The sequence below is a fragment of the Zootoca vivipara genome, chromosome 7 (genome assembly GCF_963506605.1).
Source record: "Zootoca vivipara chromosome 7, rZooViv1.1, whole genome shotgun sequence".
Lineage (NCBI taxonomy): Eukaryota > Metazoa > Chordata > Lepidosauria > Squamata > Lacertidae > Zootoca > Zootoca vivipara.
In genome coordinates, this window is record NC_083282.1 from 83191907 (window position 1) to 83216419 (window position 24513).

At 42.4% G+C, this 24513-nt stretch overlaps 1 protein-coding gene across 1 annotated transcript; it reads left to right on the plus strand.

Moving 5' to 3' along the window:
• The first annotated feature begins 70 nt into the window (after positions 1-70).
• RAB22A (RAB22A, member RAS oncogene family) lies at positions 71-24169 on the plus strand. The gene is made up of 7 exons (XM_035122523.2): positions 71-675; positions 4478-4557; positions 6347-6428; positions 12016-12087; positions 12176-12282; positions 13627-13736; positions 18437-24169. The coding sequence occupies exons 1-7, from the start codon at positions 640-642 to the stop codon at positions 18532-18534; spliced, it is 585 nt and encodes a 194-aa protein (XP_034978414.1). The 5' UTR covers positions 71-639; the 3' UTR covers positions 18535-24169.
• The last annotated feature ends 344 nt before the right edge of the window (positions 24170-24513 follow it).

The following is a 24513-nucleotide window of genomic DNA, read 5'->3' on the forward strand; positions in this document are numbered from 1 at the left end:
GCGAGGAGGAGGGAGGAGAGCGGCGGAGGAGGGAGAGGAGGGACCGGGCCGAGGAGGAGGAGCAGCAGCGGCCCACCGGCCCGCCGCTCCGCTGCCTCAGCGCTCCAGCTTGACCCGCCGCTGAACCAGCGCGGCGCCCTGGGCCCACCTCAGCCCCAGGCCCCAAGCCCCACACAGCGGTTTCCCCGCCGGTGCCCCTTTCGCCCCGGGGGGCAGAATAGCGAGAGAGGCGGTGTGGGGAGGTGTGACAGGCCAGGCCCCCTTCTCCTCCTCCCCCCCCGAGTGTCGCCGAAAGGGGTGGGGAGTCTGGGTCAGGTGATTGTCAATGGGCCGTCCAAGATGGCGCCCGGTTTGTGGAGTCTGAGGAGGAGGAAGAGGAGGGTTGCTTTTTTTTACCTGTGACTTGGAGCGGAGGGAGGAGGAGGTTCGGAGTTGGTTTTTTATTTTTGGGTCATATCCTCCCACGCCTTCGTTTTATCCCTGGGAGACTTTCGCCTGAAGGGTAGACTTGAGAAGGAGGAGGAGGAGGCGGTGTTTTTTTTTTTTTAACTCCCCGATGTACGCCTTTTTCCGAGGAGGGGCTACCCGGGCTGTGCCTGCTGCGCTCCCGACGAGAGAGCCGTCTCTCCTTCCCCAGCCATGGCTCTGAGGGAGCTCAAAGTTTGCCTGCTGGGGGTAAGTAACAGGGGAGGGAAGTTGGGGCTGGAGAGGTGGCGAGTGTCTCCCTTAACACCCCCCCTACACACACACACACACACACCCATAGAAAGAGGGTTTGGAAATTTGGCGGTTTCTTCTTTCCATAAGCTACCGCTTTCCACAAAGGGGCTTCCAAATGCGAGTTTCCTACATGCCTGAACATATATAGTTACCAGGGGGTTGGGGTGGTGTCGGGGGAGATGGCGTCTACCATCCCATTCCTGTCTACTTGGAAGTAAGTCCAAATGTGATACAACGAGGTTCCCCACCACCACCACCACCACCACCACCATGGGATTGTGGCCTTGAATTGGTTGGAACTCTGTTGCAGCTATTCCTGTTTTGTTTTGCTGTGATACCGCTTTTGTAAGTATCCGAGCCAGGTATAAGACCCACTTCCTTCAATAGGACTTTACTTCCAAGTAGATGTACACATTTTATGTCTGTCTGTCTGTCTGCCTCTCTCTCTCTCTCTGTGTGTGTGTGTGTGTGTGTGTGTGTGTTGTTTTTCCTGCCAACGATAAATATTTTGCTCATAGTTATGAAAACTTGCTCCTTTATCCTCCTTGCCTACCCGTTGATAAAAACCAAGAAACTTCTTGGGTTTGTTTTTTTGCACAACTTGAGTTTCAAAACATAGGGACAGGAATCCTATAAAGCAGCAAACAGAAACAGTCTCTATTGACATCTTCTAAGGATAAACAATATCCTCTACTGTAAAACAGAGAGGAAGTCTTTAACCCTATAGGTGCTTACCTGAGAGAAAGTTCCATCCCACTAACTCCAGTTTATCTCTGAGTAGGTGTGCATAGGATTGTTCTGTAAAATAATTTTTCTCTTAGTAGGAGAAAGGATAGAAACCAAAGTTTCAGAGACTTCTCTCGTTTCACAATACTTTTTTCAGCATTGAATCAAACGTGGGGTGTGTTTTTCCCTTCTTCCTGAATTTATTGATTTATTTTTTGCAGAAATAGGCTTTGTTCTGTATATAATGGAGAAAAGAGGCTTGATGAGATAACATTGACATCTGCTATTTTTTCCCCTTCAATCCATTCTGTGGCTGGTAGTATATGTCAAACTAGTGTTAAAATTTAAGAATGTTGGGAAAGGTGCATTCTTCATATATTTTCTGACAGTAGCATTCACAAGCTCCAGAATCTTTGGCTACTTTAAAATAACTAAGCAGCTTGAATGTTTAGACTTGTTATTGGATTTGTATATGGCACAGGCTGTCCACATGACTTAAACCACTTCCTCTCAAAATTTGCCATTTGTTACAGTGAAACCATACATTTATACTGAAGAAGAAACAGATCAAACTGTCTAGTCTGTTCATAGCTGCTTAGTATTCTTCCAGGTGTGTTACTGGAACTATGTATGGCCTTTCATTAAATAGGGTGGGGCTGTATGAGTAAGAGGCATTGCAGAAACACTCCAACTAGTTTAGCACCTTTTGCTACACACATCATAGAGTAGAGAATGAGAGCTTCTCCTTAACATGCAAATGCAAATGTTGCCGCAGTGGTGCACATTCACTGGAAGCATCATGGCTTTATCTAATGCTGACTTTTTTATATGATCATAGAATGAGAATAGTAGAGTTGGAAGGGACCCAAGGGTCATCTAGTTCAACTCCCTGCAATGCAGGAATATCAGCTAAAGCATCCATGACAGATGGCCATCCAACCTCTGCTTTAAAACCTCCAAGGAAGGAAAGTCTCTTCCCTCCCTCTCCGGAGGGAGAGCATTCCAATGTAGAAGAGGTCTTACTGTCAGAATGTTTTTCCATATGTTCAGTTGAACATCCATGTACTGTCCAATCTTGGATAGAAAAATCCAGCGCTGCCATTGGTTGTACTGGAGTAGGCAATGACCACCTGGTTATATATTTACAGCTCAATACTTGTCACTTAGAAGAAAGTCTCTCTGATGTCAGTGGAACTTACTTTGAAGTAGCTCACAATGTATTGTGTTAAACTTAGGTGCAGAATAGTAAGCCTAAAATTATGAGGACCAGTTTCCAATAGGTATAGAGTTCTTTATCTCACAAGCAATTTTTCAGTTCAGTCCTAATCCTTGAACCTGTGCTGCTGAGGGGGCTTAGGGTAAAGGCAGTGGCCAGAGTGCTGGAACTGAGGGCTCTGCTGTACCCAGCAGGGAAGGAAGCTACCACTAGCATTCAGAAAGCCCCAAAACAAGGCAAGCACAAACTTTTGAAAATGCATAAATAAGTATTTTAAAGCAGGGCAAGTGCACAGCTGCTTTGGATCCATAGGATTCAAAGCCTCGTGGATCCCACAAGGGGCTTGATTCTCAGCTGCACCAGCCTAGACTTCAGTTACCAAAAAAAATAAAGCCGAAACACCTTCCACCCGGACAGGTGCAAGCTGCAGGGTTGCAGATGCAGTTGTAGATCTGCTACTCTGCTTTGCTGCAAGCTGGAGTAGACTAAGTTGACACAGGAGAGCCAGTGTGGTATAGTGGTTAAGAGCGGTAGACTCGTAATCTGGGGAACCAGGTTCGTGTCTAGTCACACTTCTCTGAAGTCTCTCAGCCCCACGCACCTCACAGAGTGTTTGTTGTGGGGGAGGAAGGGAAAGGAAAATGTTAGCTGCTTTGAGACTCCTTAAGGTAGTGATAAAGCGGGATATCAAATCCAAACTCCTCCTCTTCTAAGTTTCCTTTGTTAGGAAGCTTAGGCGTGTTCTTTGTTCATAGTTAAGATACATTTTCTCCTTTGACATTTTTCCATACTCTGTTTAACTGTATCATAGGTTGAAAAGCCACTGCCTATTCAGTCAAGTAAAAAAGGGGGGGGGATTTTATTAAGCAAAGTTAGCATAGGTAAATTCAAGAGGACTAACTTTTTGTTACAACAAACAGAAAAAACAATTGTATGACACTTAAACAGATTTATATCAAAGTTCGCCATATCTATTCTGAAGCCCTTGTCCACAACTAGTCTTATCAGTGGGCCACTTGAGAAAAGGAGGGAGAACTTTCTGGCAAGATCTGTCTCTCCACACAACTTTTTAACTAGCTTGGCAAGTGGGGAGGCCAGGTAGCACATTTCAGTTGGCTTGATTTGGACCAGGGATTGCCGTAGACTATCTCAGACTGATGCAGCTGGAAATCAAATGTTGGTGAGGAGTTCTTTTGCCAGGAAGTCAGCAATAATTGAAGCTTTGTTTCATTCTCTGGGTATAAATAATAATTTATCTTATGGTTAATTTTCTTTTTCACATTACCTCCCAGTTAATTGGAGAAGGATCGCCCTTCATTTCAATGCGTTGTTTGACTTAGTTGCTTGAGTTGCGTAGCTTTTACCCAAACTACACCATCTATCAGACAGGGAGGTTGTTCACTCCTTTCTGTTTGTGGCACATTTATCTTATAGGGAGTGGTCGTGGAACCATTCAGGCACATTACAATCGTATGATAAGTTGGAAGGAAATGTTCTGCCCTGTTCATTCTAGTAAAACTAAGTGTTGTAATACCCCATAATTCAGGAGAGGAAAATAACTTCTAGCCACTACCCTAAAATGTGAGATTGAGTTCTTGATTAATTCCTATGCATGTTTCAATTGTAACAGCTTAGTTTAGTTTTAAACAGATCTTTTTGCTTGTTGTAATACTTTTTATTTTCTGCAATATCAACATTGAGGAGAAAGGAAACTACCATTTCATCAAAATTTAGGGTTGTACTGCAATTCCTTCAAAAGGCACTACTATCAATGCCTAAATGGTATTTAAATTGTCTGTCTGATTTTACTTTCAGGACACTGGTGTGGGCAAGTCAAGCATTGTATGGCGCTTTGTAGAAGACAGCTTTGATCCCAACATCAATCCAACAATTGGGTGAGACAGTGAACGAAACTAACAACTTAGGGAGATATAGCACTAAACATTGAATCATAGATTGTAGAGTTGGAAGGGACTTCAAGGGTCATCTAGTCCAACCCCCTGCAATGCAGGAATCTTTTGTCCAATGTAGGGCTCGAACCCACAACCCTGAGATTAAGAGTCTTGTGCTCTGCCAACTGGGCTATCCTATCCCAGCTTAGTTCAGTGTAGGAACTTTGTGCAAAGAAAAGTCTCATGTAGGAGTATAAAGTTTGATGCAAATGCTAAAATCCAAGTAAACGCTATGTTGCATGGCAGATAAGTGGGAAAGTAGAAGTCTAGTAATCTGGGACCAGTATTGATCTAATGCTGAACCCTTTTTCACCACAGTTAAGAGATTGAGAGTACAGTTCCAGTACTATTCCTATATGACTTACAGACGTGCCTGAGACCATGGGGAAAATTTAGCGGCAGCCCTGTTGGGAGATTAAGCATTTGTTTAAGCCACTTTGCCTTTTATTAAAAGAGTGTCGCCCACAATTAATTGTATAGATATTTTTCAGTAGAATCAGCGGCTCTTTTCTTTTTCTTAGAACAACCCTGTGAGTTTTTTAGTTTGCAGCTGGGAAACGGGGGTGGGGAGTGGCATCTGGCAATTCCATTTCCACAAAGGCAGTTGGATCCACATCCATTTCTAAAGCTATCTACTTTGCCTTGTTGGCTAGCAGCCATTAATACAGTATTGAGATGCTGCCTGAGTAAATGTGTCACAGTTTTCATAGATATGCAGAACCTGAATCATGTAGAATTACAACTTTTAGTTTCATTCTTTTTGTAAAAAAATTGCCAGTGTATCAAGTAAAAGATTAATTTTCAAAGTGGCTTCTAAATAGTAAACAATCCTGAGCAGATCAAGAATGGAGTTCACAGCAGTTTGTATTTTCCTCCATCTGATAGCATCAATGAATTCAAAAAGCTACGCTTTTTATTTGAGACTCCTTTCATTTCACATAGTATCACTCTTTTAGATCAGTGTAAGTAGATTTGTGATGTAGAAAAGTTGGCCCCTCTGTTTGTACAGCTTAGGCTATTGTTCTTGATTCATGTAGGATGACTGCCCACCTTGATCCTGCAAATAAACTATTTTACATTTCATACAATGAACATTTTGTCCTAGTAGACAAAAGGTGTAGAAGGGCTTTTACAGTTTCAGTGCACAATGTGTAGTGCTTGAATTTTGGAGGGGGGGGGAGAGAGTTAAGAAGACGGTTAAGGAAATCCTCAAGCTTCAATCCCTGACTCTCCCCCCAATTTTCGCCAAATCATGTCTCAGTAGCCTTCTAAAAACAGTAACACATAATGTCCGGAGACTAGAGTCCTACCACAGCCACCATCCCTATAAATTGATCACCAACAGTGAGGTTACGTTTTAAGCATGCAGCTATTCACTTTCTTGTACAGTTAGTGACCTTCTCTTGTTAAAACCAAATTGGTTTTGTTTGTCTCAATGATCCAAAAGAGAGTAATCTAGCTTATCTTCTTACACTAGCCCTTCTAAGGTGCAATTGGATTGTTGTTGCCTGCAGCATTTTCCTGTCTAAATAAATGCTTTTTTATCATTAGATAGAGAAAAGATAAAATGTACAAACTTTATTCCTTCCATGGATCTATATAGCCAATATGTGAGGGTTGTACCTATTTGTATTCTGTACAATGGAATTAATATGATCCTTAATATTTATGAATGGGGAAGGTTATAAGGTGGTGGTTTTTCTCATACGTTCATGCATTAAATATTTTTCAGAGCATCTTTTATGACAAAGACAGTGCAATATCAGAATGAGTTGCATAAATTCCTAATATGGGATACAGCCGGGCAAGAACGAGTAAGTAGATAACCCATTACTTTTTATTTGCAAAAATTTGTGATGAAACCTTATAAAGCTTTTATTAATGTGCCATGGTTGGCCATAATACATGTTCCTCTGATTACCCAAACAAGAAGTTGTATATTGAGATAAAGCCTGGAGTCATTCATTGTACATTCTAGATTAAAATTTGTCTACTTCTTAATGAAATTTTAAATATATGATTCATTCCAAGGATTAAAAGATTTTGTTTATAATTCAGCACGGCTGGTTTATTAGATCAGGAAAGTAACATGATAGATTATTTGAGATGCATGCATAGTGTAATGTACAGAATAAGGTGATAGGCAGCAATTATGTGTTTAATACATAGTTAATGATCTGTGTTCCTGTGGTGGAATGATCCTACATTAAACTAGTTTGGAAGCCACTTTTCTGTCTTGCATAACTATTTCTTTTAAAAAAAAAATTGTGACTCTCACGAGAGCTTGAAAGTAATATAGGGTGTATATTTTTGCATGCAATGGGAGCTTGAACGTTCTGTATTTCAAGCTTTATCATTTGACCATTATTGGTAGAGCTTTCATTTTCATGGAAGTGTTAAAAATCAAGGGCAGTTGTTGGGGGGCAAGTATAAGCCTCTCACAAACCATTTTGTTGGGCTGGAAGGTAAAGATGGGACATTCTTTCCACCACCCACCACATCCAACTGAAGATCTGCAATACCATGTCCCCACTCATTAAGCTGTCCTGCTGCCATAAGGTGTTCTGCTAAATCCCCCCTCCCCCAGCCCTTGACTCCACACCCAGTCAGCTATTAGCTTTCTTAGGAACATAGGAAGCTGCCTTATACTGTCAGACTATTGGTTTTCAAGCATCTCGGAATCCGAACAATTTAGAACCCAAACGTCGAAAAACCGGAAGTAATTGCTTCCGTTTTCAAACACACCTCGGAATTCAAACGGCTTCCAAGGCGCATTTTTCATTTTTTCCCATTGACTTTGCAGCCAGCTCATTGATCCTCAGTCAAACAGTCTTCCGGAACAGATTACGTTCGAAAACCAAGGTTCCACTGTATCTGAAACAAAATGTGTACTTCAGATATTGGGTGACTTACTTTGAATGGCTTTTCTTTTTCTTTTTTCTTTGAACGGCTTTTGAGGAATCAAACATTTGGTCAATGGCTGCTTGGCAGAGGATTTTCATTTAACACTGTAACTCTTCAGTTTTGTTTTTATTCTCTTTAAGCAGTACAAGAACACAGGCTTTGTACTCTTTATTTTATATCAAACCAGCTACATGCCACTGTTAACTAATTGTCTTGGTTTGTACAGTCAACCCTCGGTTTGTGACCGCCTCCGTTTGCAACCACTTCAGTTTCCAACCACCGCGGACACGGAAGTGTTTACATCCGGGTTACGCGGTGCTTGGGTGCGCAGAAGCGATCTGCGCAGCGCGTGCGCGCGCAGAAGCGCTCTACCGGCGCTTCGCGCATGCGCAGAAGCATACCTCAGGGAGCGGCGAACTCGGGGAGCAGCCGGCTCCCCGGAACCAATTGTGGTCGTAAACGGAGGTATGACTGTACAGTATTTTCGAGAGGAAAAAGCAGGATCCTCTTTTCTATTTTTACTCTTGGAGTAAAACTTGCAACTTTTGCAATGGAAATAACATGATCCTTTGTCAGTGCTCTGACTCAGCACTGCAGTCTTCTCCCTTTACCCTACAGCAGTGTTTCTCAACCAGTGTGCCTCCAGATGTTTTGGGACTACAACTCCCATCATTCCTGACCACTGGTCTTGCTAGCTAGGGATGATGGGAGTTGTAGTCCCAAAACATCTGGAGGCACACTGGTTGAGAAACACTGCCCTACAGCATGGTATAACAAAGAAGAAAACGTTATAGGGCTTATTGGGGTGGTGACAGGGCACAGCCTTTGCCTACTTCTCCAGCTGGTGATCAAAGCCTTGGCCAGCATGACTCCAACTACAAGAGAGAAATCAGAGAACAAGGAAACAATTGCCTCACAATTAATCCACATTAATATCCAGTTCTCTGTTTCCTGAAAGGCCATCTTTGGTACTGGCTTCACATTAAAACCACCTCTATGAAGTACATCTTTAGCTGCTTTGCTGTAGATTTTGAGTTTATTCCTTCATCTGCTTTCCTGTGCATTTCTTGCTAGTCTGTCATGGATGAAGCCTTGCCTTGACTGACCTTCTAATTATTTTTCAAAATAATTGCCAGCTTCATTTTCTACCCAGTGTAATCCCTTTCAAACAAGAGTATTCTCTGTTTCTCTAAGTCAGCGTTTCTCAACCGGTGTTCCGCGGCACACTATGCCGCGAAACACTGGCTGGTGTGCCGCGATGAGAAGGGCGATTTGCACTGTCACGTCGCTGACCCGCCGGAAAGGAAGCCGGCCGGGTCACGACACGCGAGCGCCCGCGTCGTGACCCGGCCGGCTTCCTTTCTGGCGGGTTAGCGTTGCTTACTGGGGAGGAGGAGGCAGGCGGGGAAGGCTGCGCAGGGCCTTCGCCAGGCCAGAGCGGCGGCGGCTGCCTGGGGCAGTTGGGAGGGAGGCGGCAGCAGCTGCGCGCCCGTGTCTGCCCGCCTGGGGTCTGTCCCCGCTCGCTCCGCAGGCTCTGCGCCTGGTGGGTCCGCCTGGCTACCGCGCAGCAGTTCTTCAGCGGCATGCTTTACCGGTACGTCTCCCCTCCAAACTAAACTAAATATAGGGCGGCACAGAGTTGGTGTGCCGCGGGATTTTTTTTCATAGAAAAGTGTGCCGTGGCCCAAAAAAGGTTGAGAAACACTGCTCTAAGTAAAAGGTCCATCTCAAAATTGCTTATCTGTATGTCTTTCTGTGTGGTCTTCTGTCATACTCTAAAACACCTGTGCCTAGTATTCCAGGACTCCTCCCCTCAAAATACTTTAGCTACTGGGATGTGAAACAGCTGCTTGTCATTGTTGTAAGTAGCTTGTTGTTTCCGTTGACGACTACTATTAGTCACAATGCTTTCAGTAAGTCTGAAACATGAATTTAGTTATAAAATCTTTTCTCTTCCTGTTAATTGAGCATCAATTTAAATAATGCATTCTAGAGCTTGTTCTCCTAGAGTTTAGATTTACCGGAACACAAAGGGAAGTGCAAATTAGTATCTTCCGTGTTCCACTTAATTTGATATGCACTTTCCCTAGCTGTACTAGCGAAATGCCCATTATTGTGATGGACAGTATGTGTGTGGAGGGGAGGGCTTACATTAGGAATGAAGAGCAGACTTTTACTGCAGCTTTGTCGCCACATTCAGCACTCTGTTTTTAACCCTTGGAGTGGGTGGCTTATGAAAGCTCATGCTGAAATATGCAATATGTTTGATGACAAATGTTATACTGAGGACCAGGGACAGGCATTTGGACCTATACCTGGCTATAAGAGTGCTATCCTGTGTCCAACTAGGATGAGTCACTGAGCCCTGATGCAATATCTTGTACTCCTGTTTTATAATGTCCCTCGATAGGTGCTCTGCACACTTGCTGAGTCAGAAAACATATGATTTACCAAACAGCATGGACGCTTGTTATGTGAGCTTTCATAACCAGGAAAACTTAGGTTTGCTTCATGAGTTTCATGAAGAACACCTTTACTTACAAATGCCAGTGCTGTAGTAAACTATTTTTTAAGGTTTCAAAATGGTGTTTGAAGTTTACACATCACATATGCACTGTGTGTGTGTGTGTGTGTGTGTGTGTGTGTGTGTGTGTGTGTGTGTGTGTACACAAAGGCTTACAAATAGTAAGAAAGTAACTGTTCATACAACTCTAATGAAGATACCAGTTGCTTCATGGCTGCACTCCTTTATTGAGAGCAGTTTCACAGATTGATTTTAAAAAAACCACAACCCTATGCCAGTGTTTCTCAACCTTTTTTGGGCCACGGCACACTTTTCTATGAAAAAAAATCCTGCGGCACACCAACTCTGTGCCGCCCTATATTTAGTTTAGTTTGGAGGGGAGACGTAAAGCATGCCGCTGAAGAACTGCTGCGCGGTAGCCAGGCGGACCCACCAGGCGCAGAGCCTGCGGAGCGAGCGGGGACAGACCCCAGGCGGGCAGACACGGGCGCGCAGCTGCTGCCGCCTCCCTCCCAGCCGCCCCAGGCAGCCGCCGCCGCTCTGGCCTGGCGAAGGGAAGCCCTGCGCAGCCTTCCCCGCCTGCCTCCTCCTCCCCAGGAGGGCGATTTGCATTGTCACGTGCCTGGCGGCCGCCAATAGGCAACACTGACCCGCCGGAAAGGAAGCCGGCCAGGTCACGACGCGGGCGCTCGCCTCGTGTCGTGACCCGGCCGGCTTCCTTTCCGGTGGGTCAGCGACGTGACAGTGCAAATCACCCTTCTCGTCGCGGCACACCAGCCAGTGTTTCGCGGCACAGTAGTGTGCCGCGGAACACCGGTTGAGAAACGCTGCCCTGTGCACTCCATGTCATGGATCATGTTGCAGAGATGGCATTTCAGTATGGAGCATTTCAGTGTTCAGCATTTCAGGATGGAGTACATACAAAAAGATGGCAATGGGGGAATGTAAGCATTACTCAAAGGTGTGCTCTTGGATACTTCCAAGTTCAAATTCCAAAAAAGAAATTATGGTAAGAACATTTGCAAAATGACAAGCAAGAGCTTGAAAAATAATCACATGATCTGAAACATGGAAGGGGAAAGCTCCTTTGTTTAAATGGTATCCTTTGTTCCTGGGCTCTTAACCTTAAAGTAAATGGTTCTGCTTACTACCATTGTACAGTGGTACCTCAGGTTACAAACGCTTCAGGTTACAGACGCCGCTAACCCAGAAATAGTACCGCGGGTTAAGAACTTTGCTTCAGGATGAGAAAAGAAATCATGCTGCGGTGGCAGCAGGAGGCCCCATTAGCTAAAGTGGTGCTTCAGGTTAAGAACAGTTTCAGGTTAAGAACGGACCTCCGGAACGAATTAAGTTCTTAACCAGAGGAGAGGTACTACTATATAGTTTAACTGCACTATCACATGTAGTATAAAGTATTCATGTTTTGCTTACTAGGGCATAGTTGGATATGACACAAGGCAGAGATCTACTCCTTGCCACCTTCCTCGGTATACAAATGCTGGCTGAGGTGTCTGTTATGGCTCAGAGTTATGTGGCATAGTGAGTAGAGCAAAGTTGGGCAATTTCATTGCCCCAAAGGCCCACACGTGGCAGTGGCACTGGTGGTGGATGAGACGCTTCTTTTTCTTGCTCTTGCTCTTTCTCTGTCTCACACACATCTACTTCCTGCCTTACCCAATATGCCGGGTGGCTGAAAAATCACTAACTTTATGCTGCTAAGCAATTTTTCGCTGTCACGTGCAGGCTGTGGGTTGACCATCTGTTGTGTTCCACTAGGACTAGAGAAATCTGAGTTTGAATAACTACTTGGCTTTGAATCCTGCTTTCTCTCTCTGCCTACCCTGGGTTGTTGTAAAGATACAATAGGAGAGAGAGTCATGCACACTACACTGAGCTAGGCATTCATGTCCTTTGTCCCAGACCTAAGTTATTTTTTACTGTACGACCTTTAATATTTCTTCTCTCTGCAGTTCCGTGCTTTAGCGCCGATGTACTACCGAGGTTCTGCAGCAGCTATTATAGTTTATGACATCACAAAAGAGGTAACCAAAATATTTTTTTGCAAAAAAAGTTATCTATTGGCAATAGTTACATACTTGCTAATTCCATACATACTTGCTTTAATTATAGGAAACATTTTCAACATTAAAGAACTGGGTGAAAGAACTTCGACAGCATGGACCCCCCAATATTGTTGTTGCTATTGCTGGAAATAAATGTGATCTTAATGACGTAAGGTAAATTAACCCTCATCTTATTTCGCCACCTGCTATTGGGGTCATTCTTTGTAGTTAGAAATTTTCAGAAATATTTTGAGACTCTTGGGTTTTATAAATTGCTGACGATTGAACCAGGTACATTCTCAAGATTATTAAAGTTTAGCAGCGAAGGAAACTGGCTCACAGCATGAATTTTACTCTTGCTGCTTGTGGCTCAGAGACGGAAGTCCTGGAGGGGATGTTGTATGGGCCGCATCTAAAATGAACAAACTAGGGTGCCAGGAGTCATGCACCATATTAAGATCTCTTGGTAGAGGGAGGCTGCAGAACAGAGCTGCCTGAGACAATAGCTCTGGACTGATTTAACTGGCTAAGGGGAGACTGTCTAAGTTGCTGATGGAATAGGGTTGCCTTTGAATATCTACAACAGGGGTCAGCAAACTTTTTCAGCAGGGGGCCAGTCCACTATCCCTCAGACCTTTGCCCCACAAATAACCCAGAGATGCATTTTAAATAAAAGGGCATATTCTACTCATGTAAAAACACGGGGATTCCCGGACTGTCCGCGGGCCAGATTTAGAAGGCGATTGGGCCAGATCTGGCCCCTGGGCCTTAGTTTGCCTACCCATGATCTACAACAATGTAAAGCTTATGTTAGAGAACTTGGCTGTGAGCCCCAGTGTGATCATGGGTGGTTGCAATGTCTCTAACCATTCTGTCTACCCAAAATAAAAAAATTCCTTCAGTAGCACCTTAAAGACCAACTAAGTTTATATTTTGGTATGAGCTTTCGTGTGCATGCACACTTCTTCAGATACACTGCATGCACACGAAAGCTCATACCAAAATATAAACTTAGTTGGTCTTTAAGGTGCTACTGAAGGAATTTTTTTATTTTGCTTCGACTCAGACCAACACGGCTACCTACCTGTAACATTCTGTCTACCCTTTGAATTAGCTCCTCTAGTGGTTTGGTAATGTTTATACTCCAGGTGTGAAATTTGGGGGGAAGTGTTAATGGAGGCTGTGTCTCAACACTGTGCTCACACCTGGACTTAAGTTATATTGCAATTTTACTTATTTCATAAATTAATACTCTGCTTGATTGTAAGGGGGGGAACCTCAAAGTGATTTACAAAAACATAGAACAATAAATTCAAGAAGATTACAATACTTCAAAAGATGCAAAAAGTTAAAATACTAAAATCTTTGGTTTAATAGCATGTTTCCAAAGTGCATTGTCTTAAGCATGGTTTAGATTAGTTGTTATTGTAGATTTTAATGCTGAATTGAATTGCACCTACTTTTTCTTTTCTAAAAATTGGTATGGCTTGTTTATACTATTTTCTCTCTTCTCCTTAGGGAAGTCATGGAAAAAGATGCTAAAGACTATGCAGATTCCATCCACGCAATATTTGTAGAGACCAGTGCAAAAAATGCAATAAACATAAATGAACTGTTCATAGAAATTAGTAAGTATCAAAGCACTGGGATTTCTCTAGCCAATCTCCAATTAATAACAACAAAAAGAAACCTGTCAATTATTTTGGCTTGAAGTTCTGTTTCTACCAGTTGTATGTGATGTCACGTATGTCACCATTTGATAGGGACTGAAAGTGCAACATGATCAGGGCCGGCTCTAGGTAGAGTCCCAGTGGCGCGGGGCGCTAGGGTGCCGGGCTGGTAGGCAGGGCGCTGCACGGCAAAGCCGCGCGGAAGCCATGCTGAGCCCTGCAAAGGCGGGGGCGCCGGAGCGATCCCCGCCCCTCAGCGCCAGGGCGGCCGACCTGCTCGAGACTGCCCTGAACATGATCTTCTTTGGGTCATTCATGCCAGAGCTTCTGTATGCTTGTGTGTTAACCCTCTACAACCTTCTATTGTGCTTGATGGATCAATAGCATGAAGTACACTGATACCAAAAAAAAGTTTGTTCATTTGAAATCACCAAGGGGAGAAAGGCCTGGAAATTCATAGAGAAATACTTTGTTAATAGTTAATGCCCTGTGCAGTTTTTCATACAATCCTTCAAGATACGGATCAGGTTAGATTCCACATTGTCATAGACAGAGAATACAGTAAAAGACTTAATTTAGTTATTGTGGTTAATATATTTGGATAGACCACTTGCGGTAATAATGAATTCAGCAAGACAATTTTGCATTTAATGGGCTGCCACTCGGTTTAATTGAATAACCCTGTGTTTAAGTAACGATTGTGTGATAAACATTTCTATACCACCCTCTCAATACTATTTATAATTTAATAGAATTAAGATGATTGGGCTTTTCAGTGTTTGATTGTGCATCTGTAAACCATGCCACATTTAAATCCTCTGTATGCAAGGTGATTTTTTTTCTTCCAAGCAAAAAGTGTGCTCCGTAACCATTCAGGGATTGTGCAGCTTAAAAGATGAATTTCAAACAGCTGAAATAATAACTGCAGAGTTATCTATTGGTATTCTTTACTTGGCTCAGAAAATGTACAAACTTAGTTTGGCATCCAGTGCTATTCCACCAGTGGCACAATGGAAATCTCCTTGAGCATCTGGTTTCTCTTCTTCCCTTCATTCAGTGATTCTGATTACAGTGACTAGATGCTTATCCTAAGGCAAAAAAGCACAATTTTTCTACCAGTATAAACTATCTTTCTTAAGAAAAAATATTTCAGAACTGCTTGCAAATGGTTTTCACTAATAACTTTTTAGCATTGTCACCAACCAAATTTCTTTGAAGTGGTTATAGCCTGACAGTCTTCTAGTTAGTGGTGGTTACAGGTAGGTAGCCGTGTTGGTCTGGATCGAAGTAAAATAAAAAAAATTCCTTCAGTAGCACCTTAAAGACCAACTAAGTTTTTATTTTGGTATGAGCTTTCGTGTGCATGCACACTTCTTCAGATACAGTGAAATGGAAGTTTCCAGGCACTTATGTAGAGAAGGGGTGGGGAGGGGTGGGGATGGGGAGGGGGGATCACTCAGAAGGGTGGTGGAAATGGGTGATTGACTGACTGATAGCTGTTGATGACCGCAAACGACTGCAAATGGTTTTGCATGAAAAAGCAAGGGTGGAGATGGCTGAAGATCGCTTATCATGTATAATGAGATAAGAACCCGATATCTCTGTTCAAACCAGGTCCCTCCATGGTTTTGAGCTTGGTGATAAGTTGCAATTCAGCAACTTCTCTTTCCAGTCTATTTCTGAAATTCTTTTGTAGTAAGACAGCTACTTTGAGATCTTGTATAGAATGTCCTGGGAGATTGAAGTGTTCTCCTACTGGTTTTTCTGTCTTCTGGTTCCTGATGTCAGATTTATGTCCATTTATCCTTTGGCGTAGGGTTTGGCCTGTTTGTCCAATATAGAGAGCTGAAGGGCACTGTTGGCATTTGATGGCATACACAATGTTAGAGGATGAGCAATTAAATAGTCCTGAGATGGTATGTTGGATGTTGTTGGGGCCAGTAATGGTGTTGTCTGGGTGTATGTGGCAGCAAAGTTGGCATCTGGGTTTATTGCAGGCTCTGGTACCAGTGTCCATGTTAAGTCTGGTGGTTGTATTATTGTGGGTGAGGAGTTGTTTAAGATTGGGTGGCTGTCTGTAGGCAATGAAAGGTCTTCCTCCCAGAGCTTGAGAAAGGGAGCGGTCATTGTCCAGGAGAGGCTGTAGATCTCTGATGATGCGTTGTACTGTTTTAGCTTGGGAGCTGTATGTGATGACTAGTGGTGTTCTGTTATTTTCTTTTTTGGGTCTGTCTTGCAGCAGGTTCTCTCTAGGTATCTGTCTGGCTCTGTTGATCTGTTGTTTAACTTCATCAGGTGGATATTTTAGTTCTAAAAAGGTTTGCTGTAGATCTCTTAGGTGAGATTCTCTGTCTGTAGAGTTGGAACAGATGCGGTTGTAACGTAAGGCCTGGCTGTATACGATGGATTGTTTGGTATGTTTGGGATGGTAGCTAGAAGCATGTAGATATGTTTGTCGGTCAGTTGGTTTTCTGTATAAGGTGGTGTCTATACGTCCATCCTGTATTTTTATAGTAGTGTCCAAAAAATGTATTTCTTGCATAGATTGGTTCATTGTTAGGTTGATGGTGGGGTGAAAGTCATTGAATGTCTGGTGGAAGGTTTCCAGGGTCTGTTGTCCATGTGTCCAGATAATAAAAATATCGTCAATGTATCGCAGGTACAGGAGAGGTTTGAGTGGGTAGGAGTTAAGGAAACGTTGTTCTAAATCTGCCATGAAGATGTTGGCATACTGTGGGGCCATGCGGGTGCCCATGGCTGTGCCGCTGATCTGGAGGAACAGGTCATCACCAAATTTGAAGTGGTTGTGGGTAAGGACAAAGTGGCAGAGTTTGGTAGCAAAGTCCGCTGTGGTTTTATCTGAAATGGTGTTCCTTATGGCTTGTAAACCATCATTGTGGTTTACAAGCCATAAGGAACACCAACATCCCACACAATGATGGTTTACAAGCCATAAGGAACACCATTTCAGATAAAACCACAGCGGACTTTGCTACCAAACTCTGCCACTTTGTCCTTACCCACAACCACTTCAAATTTGGTGATGACCTGTTCCTCCAGATCAGCGGCACAGCCATGGGCACCCGCATGGCCCCACAGTATGCCAACATCTTCATGGCAGATTTAGAACAACGTTTCCTTAACTCCTACCCACTCAAACCTCTCCTGTACCTGCGATACATTGACGATATTTTTATTATCTGGACACATGGACAACAGACCCTGGAAACCTTCCACCAGACATTCAATGACTTTCACCCCACCATCAACCTAACAATGAACCAATCTATGCAAGAAATACATTTTTTGGACACTACTATAAAAATACAGGATGGACGTATAGACACCACCTTATACAGAAAACCAACTGACCGACAAACATATCTACATGCTTCTAGCTACCATCCCAAACATACCAAACAATCCATCGTATACAGCCAGGCCTTACGTTACAACCGCATCTGTTCCAACTCTACAGACAGAGAATCTCACCTAAGAGATCTACAGCAAACCTTTTTAGAACTAAAATATCCACCTGATGAAGTTAAACAACAGATCAACAGAGCCAGACAGATACCTAGAGAGAACCTGCTGCAAGACAGACCCAAAAAAGAAAATAACAGAACACCACTAGTCATCACATACAGCTCCCAAGCTAAAACAGTACAACGCATCATCAGAGATCTACAGCCTCTCCTGGACAATGACCGCTCCCTTTCTCAAGCTCTGGGAGGAAGACCTTTCATTGCCTACAGACAGCCACCCAATCTTAAACAACTCCTCACCCACAATAATACAACCACCAGACTTAACATGGACACTGGTACCAGAGCCTGCAATAAACCCAGATGCCAACTTTGCTGCCACATACACCCAGACAACACCATTACTGGCCCCAACAACATCCAACATACCATCTCAGGACTATTTAATTGCTCATCCTCTAACATTGTGTATGCCATCAAATGCCAACAGTGCCCTTCAGCTCTCTATATTGGACAAACAGGCCAAACCCTACGCCAAAGGATAAATGGACATAAATCTGACATCAGGAACCAGAAGACAGAAAAACCAGTAGGAGAACACTTCAATCTCCCAGGACATTCTATACAAGATCTCAAAGTAGCTGTCTTACTACAAAAGAATTTCAGAAATAGACTGGAAAGAGAAGTTGCTGAATTGCAACTTATCACCAAGCTCAAAACCATGGAGGGACCTGGTTTGAACAGAGATATCGGGTTCTTATCTCATTATACATGATAAGCGATCTTCAGCCATCTCCACCCTTGCTTTTTCATGCAAAACCATTTGCAGTCGTTTGCGGTCATCAACAGCTATCAGTCAGTCAATCACCCATTTCCACCACCCTTCTGAGTGATCCCCCCTCCCCATCCCCACCCCTCCCCACCCCTTCTCTACATAAGTGCCTGGAAACTTCCATTTCACTGTATCTGAAGAAGTGTGCATGCACACGAAAGCTCATACCAAAATAAAAACTTAGTTGGTCTTTAAGGTGCTACTGAAGGAATTTTTTTTATTTTACTTCTAGTTAGTGATGAGTTGTGCCTACTCATAAGGATAAACTAAAGGGAACTCTAGGGAAAGAGGAAAGGTGTTTCAGAGTCTCTTATAACACACTGCTTTTTTGCTCTCTGTAGGTCGTAGAATTCCATCAACAGATACCAACCCCCCCTCTAGCGGTAAGGGCTTCAAACTTAGAAGACAGCCTTCAGTGACAAAACGCAGCTGTTGTTGACTGATACTATCATATACCAGACTAGCTTTTATAAAGTATTTGGCCTTGGAAGTTATGGGTTTATTTTGGGTAAATCATACTCGTATTGGATTCCTATCTGCCTGATGTTCATAGACCCCAAAATGGGCCAGTTCTGGCGTACTTATACAGACTGAGGAGACCGCGGTCATCCTGCTGTTGGACTGTTTCCTTGCATACAACATCTGGATTATCTATTGTACTCGAAGGGAATTCATCTTCAGTTTCTGCTTTAGCCTCATGAGAAAGGAACTCCAAAATACAGATTGTAAGACTTAATATTTCATAGTTTTTATAAACAAAACTTTGCTATGTTTTTTTCTTGAGGGAGGGAAGGGAAACTAGCACTTTGTGGGAGTGGGCAAGCCTTGTGGATAGAAATGTTAGCTCTAATCTTAATGCAGTTCTACACTCCTCATCACTGTTGCTATAATAAGCCTTACTGTTTTCATAGTTGCTTCTCCAAAGTACAGAATGAGCAGCTGATTTAATAGACAGCTGCAAAAATAATGAAGCTGATAAAAAGACCAAATCAACCCATCCAGTTCACCAACCTTAATTGCACTTTTATTATTTACTGGTGATATTGAAAATGTGTTCAGAAAGGGGGGAGGTGCTTAGACAATCTTGCCATTTTATGCTTAATTACTATAGAAGAAAATAGATAGAAACCTATCATTAAAAATCCTAGATGAAATTGACCAAAATGAACTTGGGTACAACTGGCAGGCATCAGTTGCTGTCAGTCGTTTTAGAACAAGCATGTTGGATAGGGGGCACTCCTAATTGCTTAGCATGAGCAAGTTTTTGTACTCTCTTATTTATGAGACCAATGCCTAAAGTATTATAAATTATGTTAGTGCCGTAGTTGACCTCTTTTCCTTTCAGTCCCTCAACTGCGGGGGGCGGGGGGGGGACAGTCCGCAGGTCAGAATTGCTGTCGACTCCAGCCTGTACACGGATGGCCTTGCCTTATCAGGCATCCTCTTGTTACTAGTACGGTACTGGAAAACACTCTTTGCTCTGTCCAGTAGAGGTTGCTGTGCGTATAGTTTGAGGTTTGCTTACAGAACGAATCACTTCTGCATGATAAAAACAGAAACAGGGATCCAAAGCCAGGTTGTGTAGGGCAGTGTAGATCGCTGCCTCCTTGCTCTTGGGCCTATCCTGAAGATTTAACTCTTTTAAAACCTTGTTTTTAAGCAGATTATCTTTTGGCTTTGTATTGTGTTTCCATTTTATATTAAACTATAAATTAATCTTGCCCTATTATACTATTTCTCATTATTTATTTTTGTTGCAGCCTGCCAGTGCAAAGGTGTGTGTTCTCCCCCTTGAGAATATAACCACTTTAATAAACTCACAATATGTAAAATAAGCCATAAGGCTTTGATTTTTGATGCTCCTAGAGGCATCTATGGTGGCTTGTTCCCAAACTCTATCTTGGCATTTTACCATCTTAAGTGTTTTCAGCTGAGAAGGAAATTTCAAAGGATACATAGGAAATGAAACAGCTTGCACTTCAAAATACTAGACCATATTATTCAGACCAATTCTTAGCACAACTGAACTACTATAGTTAACTTGTGTGAGTGGAATTATTCTATCCAAATAAGCAAGCTAACTTTAAGCTTTTGAGTGTAAGTGAAACTTCTCCCTAGCGTTCAAAGTTCTATTGCATTGTGTAAACATCACTGCAGTGCACAGTGCTAGCAAATACTAATTTGCATGTTAAAGGTCTTGTTAGCAAGAAATCCAGCTTGAAGCATGGCATTTATTCCAAATGAAATGTGCATATATGTTAACACTGAAATTTGCAGCACACTCCATACCTCAACTAGCTTGCAGTGTCCGTCTTCTCTTCGTTTTAATTTCAGGAATCAGCTGACTCTGCTTTGTAATCTGGTGTGAAGAGTTCTGAGCTGGCAGAACGCATCTCGGGTTGGGCAAATATAGCTTGGAGCAGATTGATATCACAAGTTGATTCAGGGTGCCTTACTGGCATTGTACCCTTGATTATTACAGTATTCAAGGTTCTGGCAAAGGTAATGCTGCCAGCCAATTCAGTAGCACAAACTAGACTGAAAGGGAGTGTGTCAGGGATGTAATGATAACAACTTTTCTACATAGCATTTTCAAGGCAACTTAGCTAGTGTGGTCCAGTGAAGTGAGGACCTTATGGCTCTATTTCAAAGAGCTGTATTGGACTTCAGCAGGGGCTTCAGAATTCCCTCTTTTGATAGCATCTTACAGTGCATTCATTACAAACTACCCTTGGAATTATGATACCTCATTCAGTATAGTGCAATGAGCTTCTGTTGGGAAGGGGAGAATGAGAATCTCTGGTACGGGCATGTGAGTACTTAAATAGTCCCCAGTTAGTGTCCTTGCTTTTTTTTTTATAAAAGGTTATGAAATTACTGTTCATTAGCAGGTTGCCTCTGCAAATACTTTAGGACAAACCATTCCATCCCAGTGTGGTAGTGCATAAATATAGGATAAGTGTGCCAGGGCTGAGTTGTAAAAATGCTGGTCTAGACTGGTGGCTGTTAAAGCTTTATATTTTTTGTTCATATGGCCTTTTCCCAATTGGAGGCGGGGTTCCTTTGCTGTGCTGAAGTACTTTTCTGTACTTGACTGCTTAGTCAAAGTAAGTTTTGTGCAAAGAAAGAAAAGCAGTAGGCTGTTGCCTACCCCCCACCCCACCCCCGATATTACAGTCATAGCTGCCTAATTTATCTCTGCACAGTGATAGCATCTTGTCACCGCCCTCCAGTGTGGCTTTCACAGTTCACTGGTGTCATTGTGATGCCAAATAGCTCCCTTCTTTCAATTATGCATAACTAGTTTTTTTTTGTTTCACCTACTGTGCAAAGGAGAATATCTTTACATACATCCAGTAGCATCTTTTTAAAGTTGTTACTATATCCTTGTCTTCTGTTACCACATGGATATGCAACGTGACACTTCAACTCACAAGCTGTCGGTCTTGGCAGTGTTTCAAAGCATCTCCCTATCCAAGTTATCAGGTACGTTGCCAGTGTCTTTACCTGCCTTCGAGTTCACTGGACTTGTTTAATCAAATATTTGCATTAAAATCCTTTAAATATAAATCCTAACAGATTTCTGAGCAAAGGGCTTGTCTGCAATGCACCAACTGCTGTCTCCTTATCTCAAATTGTGTGAATTAATGGTAGATATTTGAGCTTCAGCATCTGCTCCGTAAACATCTGGGGGTCTTTTTAGCCTCTCGGATATTGCGCTTAAATCTGTCTCTGGTTTAAAACGGTTGAAATTATACCACTTCATTTAGCTGTTGGAATGAAATATGTGCCAACAAAAATCTTGCATTAATTCTGTGTCAAAGTAGTTGCCCTCTGCGGGATGTGTGGGTTATCTTTGTGCCGTCCTTGCATGCCTTACAGGTCTGTCATTCATTACATGCCACAGCATACCTGTATTGTGAAAGAACTTGCAAGAGCTTAAACAAAAAATGCATCTGGTACTGGAAGGGTGACATTATTGGACTTAACACCCATCCCATAAGACAATCCATTACCCCAGCAGGATTTGATACGTGACAAAAGTGAAAAATAAGATGTAAATTGGATGTGGGCGATTGGGAATGAGGGCATGCAGATCAATGTGAAACCAAATGTTACACAGCTGGTTATATTCTACTAAACACCTAGCTGAAGACAACTATTTGGAAAGAGGTCAGGAATTTTTGTTCTGTCCAAGACTAATATGGTGAGCTTCAAAAATACTCCTACAGAGTGAAGACCATTTTAACACAGCAATCCTATGTACGTATGCCTTCTCAAGAGCAAGCCCCATTGAGTTCAATTGGACTTATGACATATAAGTGTTGCGGGACTGCAGCCTTAAGTGTGCATGCAAAACCTCTGGGGTTTCTGCAAGTGAACAGAGTAATGGTCCCTAGCAATAGGCAGAATATTTCCACCTTTGTGCAAAATGACCCTTTAGATTAGAAATTGTAGCAAAAGTGGAATTGTAAATGCATCTTGGAAGCTTATTGCTTAATAGAATATCTAAAACATTCCAGGCTTGAAAAAAGCTATGTTGCCTAACATGGGTTGAAAAATGAGAATAATTTGCTTGTTGCAAATTATAGTCCAAATGTTAATATCATCATCATCATTTTGCTGGAATTTTTTGTTTGTTTGGTGGTGGAATTTGTAAGCACAACCCTGGGGACTTATGGAAGGATGCCTCTCAAGTCATGTGAGTCATCCTTCTGTTAGTGATTGGTCTTTAAGGTGTTTCTGCATTCTGCCCAACTGCCCCAGATTTTTTAAAAAATACACCCACATAGATTCTTGTTTTGCTGCTGTTGTTTTTAATCCTTTTCTGCAGGGTTGATCCAACTTTGTGCAGAGCTAACAGCCACATGCATGATCAAGGAGCTATTATATTATTCCTTTGACAAATCCTAAGCTATGTACTTAAAGATAGCATTTTCTCCCTTGCAGCTGTAGTGGCAACACAAGATACATAAAAAGCTGCCTTAGATGGAGTCAAACTTTTAGCCTATCTTTTCCCAGTGTTAGCTATTCTAATGCTCAAAGCCTTGAGTAGAACTCTTTCTTAGCCCTGCTGCCCATGAGTCAGGGGTTAAACCTGAGGCTTTCTAATGCACAGTACTCCACTAATAATGTATGGTCTTTTTTTCCTATAAAATGTTGGCCCCAGCTGGTCCCAGGGAGAGCATAAGATTTGAACCTGTAAACACAAACCAAGCACAACTGCTAAATGTAAGCCACTGTCAAAGAACAGGGTGTAAGTATAAAATAAGAATATGCCTTTGCCTAACATGGCTGCTATGTCATTTCTTTAATTCCCATGGTACCGCTGTTTTATCAGCATTAAGGTAATGCAGTTGTGAGAAGAACAGAGAAGCTGGAATAGCACACACATGATAGTAGAAGCTTAATTCCTTTATATAGGTAGATAGATCAAATGTTTTGCATTCATAAGCCAGTTCCCATCAGGCTTCTTGACCTCTTTAATATGATGATGTTTGAAAAGTATGTGTATCAGATGCTTTGAAAGCTGTCTTCCAAAGGCTTTTCATGATGATGATTCATTTTATTATGTTAAATGTGATATTGACCAGGTCCAAAGGCAGAGGAGGGGAGCTTGGCCATTACCCATCCTCAAGGCATGGATGGGCTCTAAGGGCCGGTGCAAACATGCCCTACCACAGCTTGGAATAAAGCTTCATAGATATTGCAATGGTGAAAACTGGCATTGCCAATAGATAAGGGTGGGGTTTTTTTGATGGTGTCCCTCCTGTGTATTAAGGAGAGTTGTCTTATTTTTAGCATCTTAGATCAGCAAGTCTTCCTCTAGATGAACTTGGGGGAACTGCTGATTTACAGCAGGCATGCTGCCATTTGAACTGCACAACCTGCCACTCCCTTGTCTGTAGTTTCACTTTATAAATAGCAGCAAGCCGGGCTAAACAAAATTTAGGAAATGTCCCGGCAAATAATATGTCAACTGGCTAACTTTTGTGCAGTCACTAAAAAAAAAAAAACTCCCTTGTATTGATGTTATTGTGTAATGCCAAGCTCTCCTTGCTTGTGCTTAGAAACTTCCAAAATTTGATCATAATTCATTTTCTTGCTTGGGAGTAGCAAGAACAGAGCACTAAATAAATGCCTGCAATTGATTTTTTTCATCTGAAATCACCAATAGGGCATTCTCAGTCTCTTTCTTCCTGGATCCATATACTGTATAACTATATTCAATTTTTCATGCTATAGAACCATGCATCCGGAACCAAGCTATTTAAAAGCTTGGCATAAAATACCCTGAAGATAGCATAATGATATTGATATTCACATCTCATTCCCACCTGCGTGTTTTCTGACTACATAGCAAAAGCACTGTTGCATATAGAAATGTAGCTGCAGGGATGAGGAAAACAAAATCTGC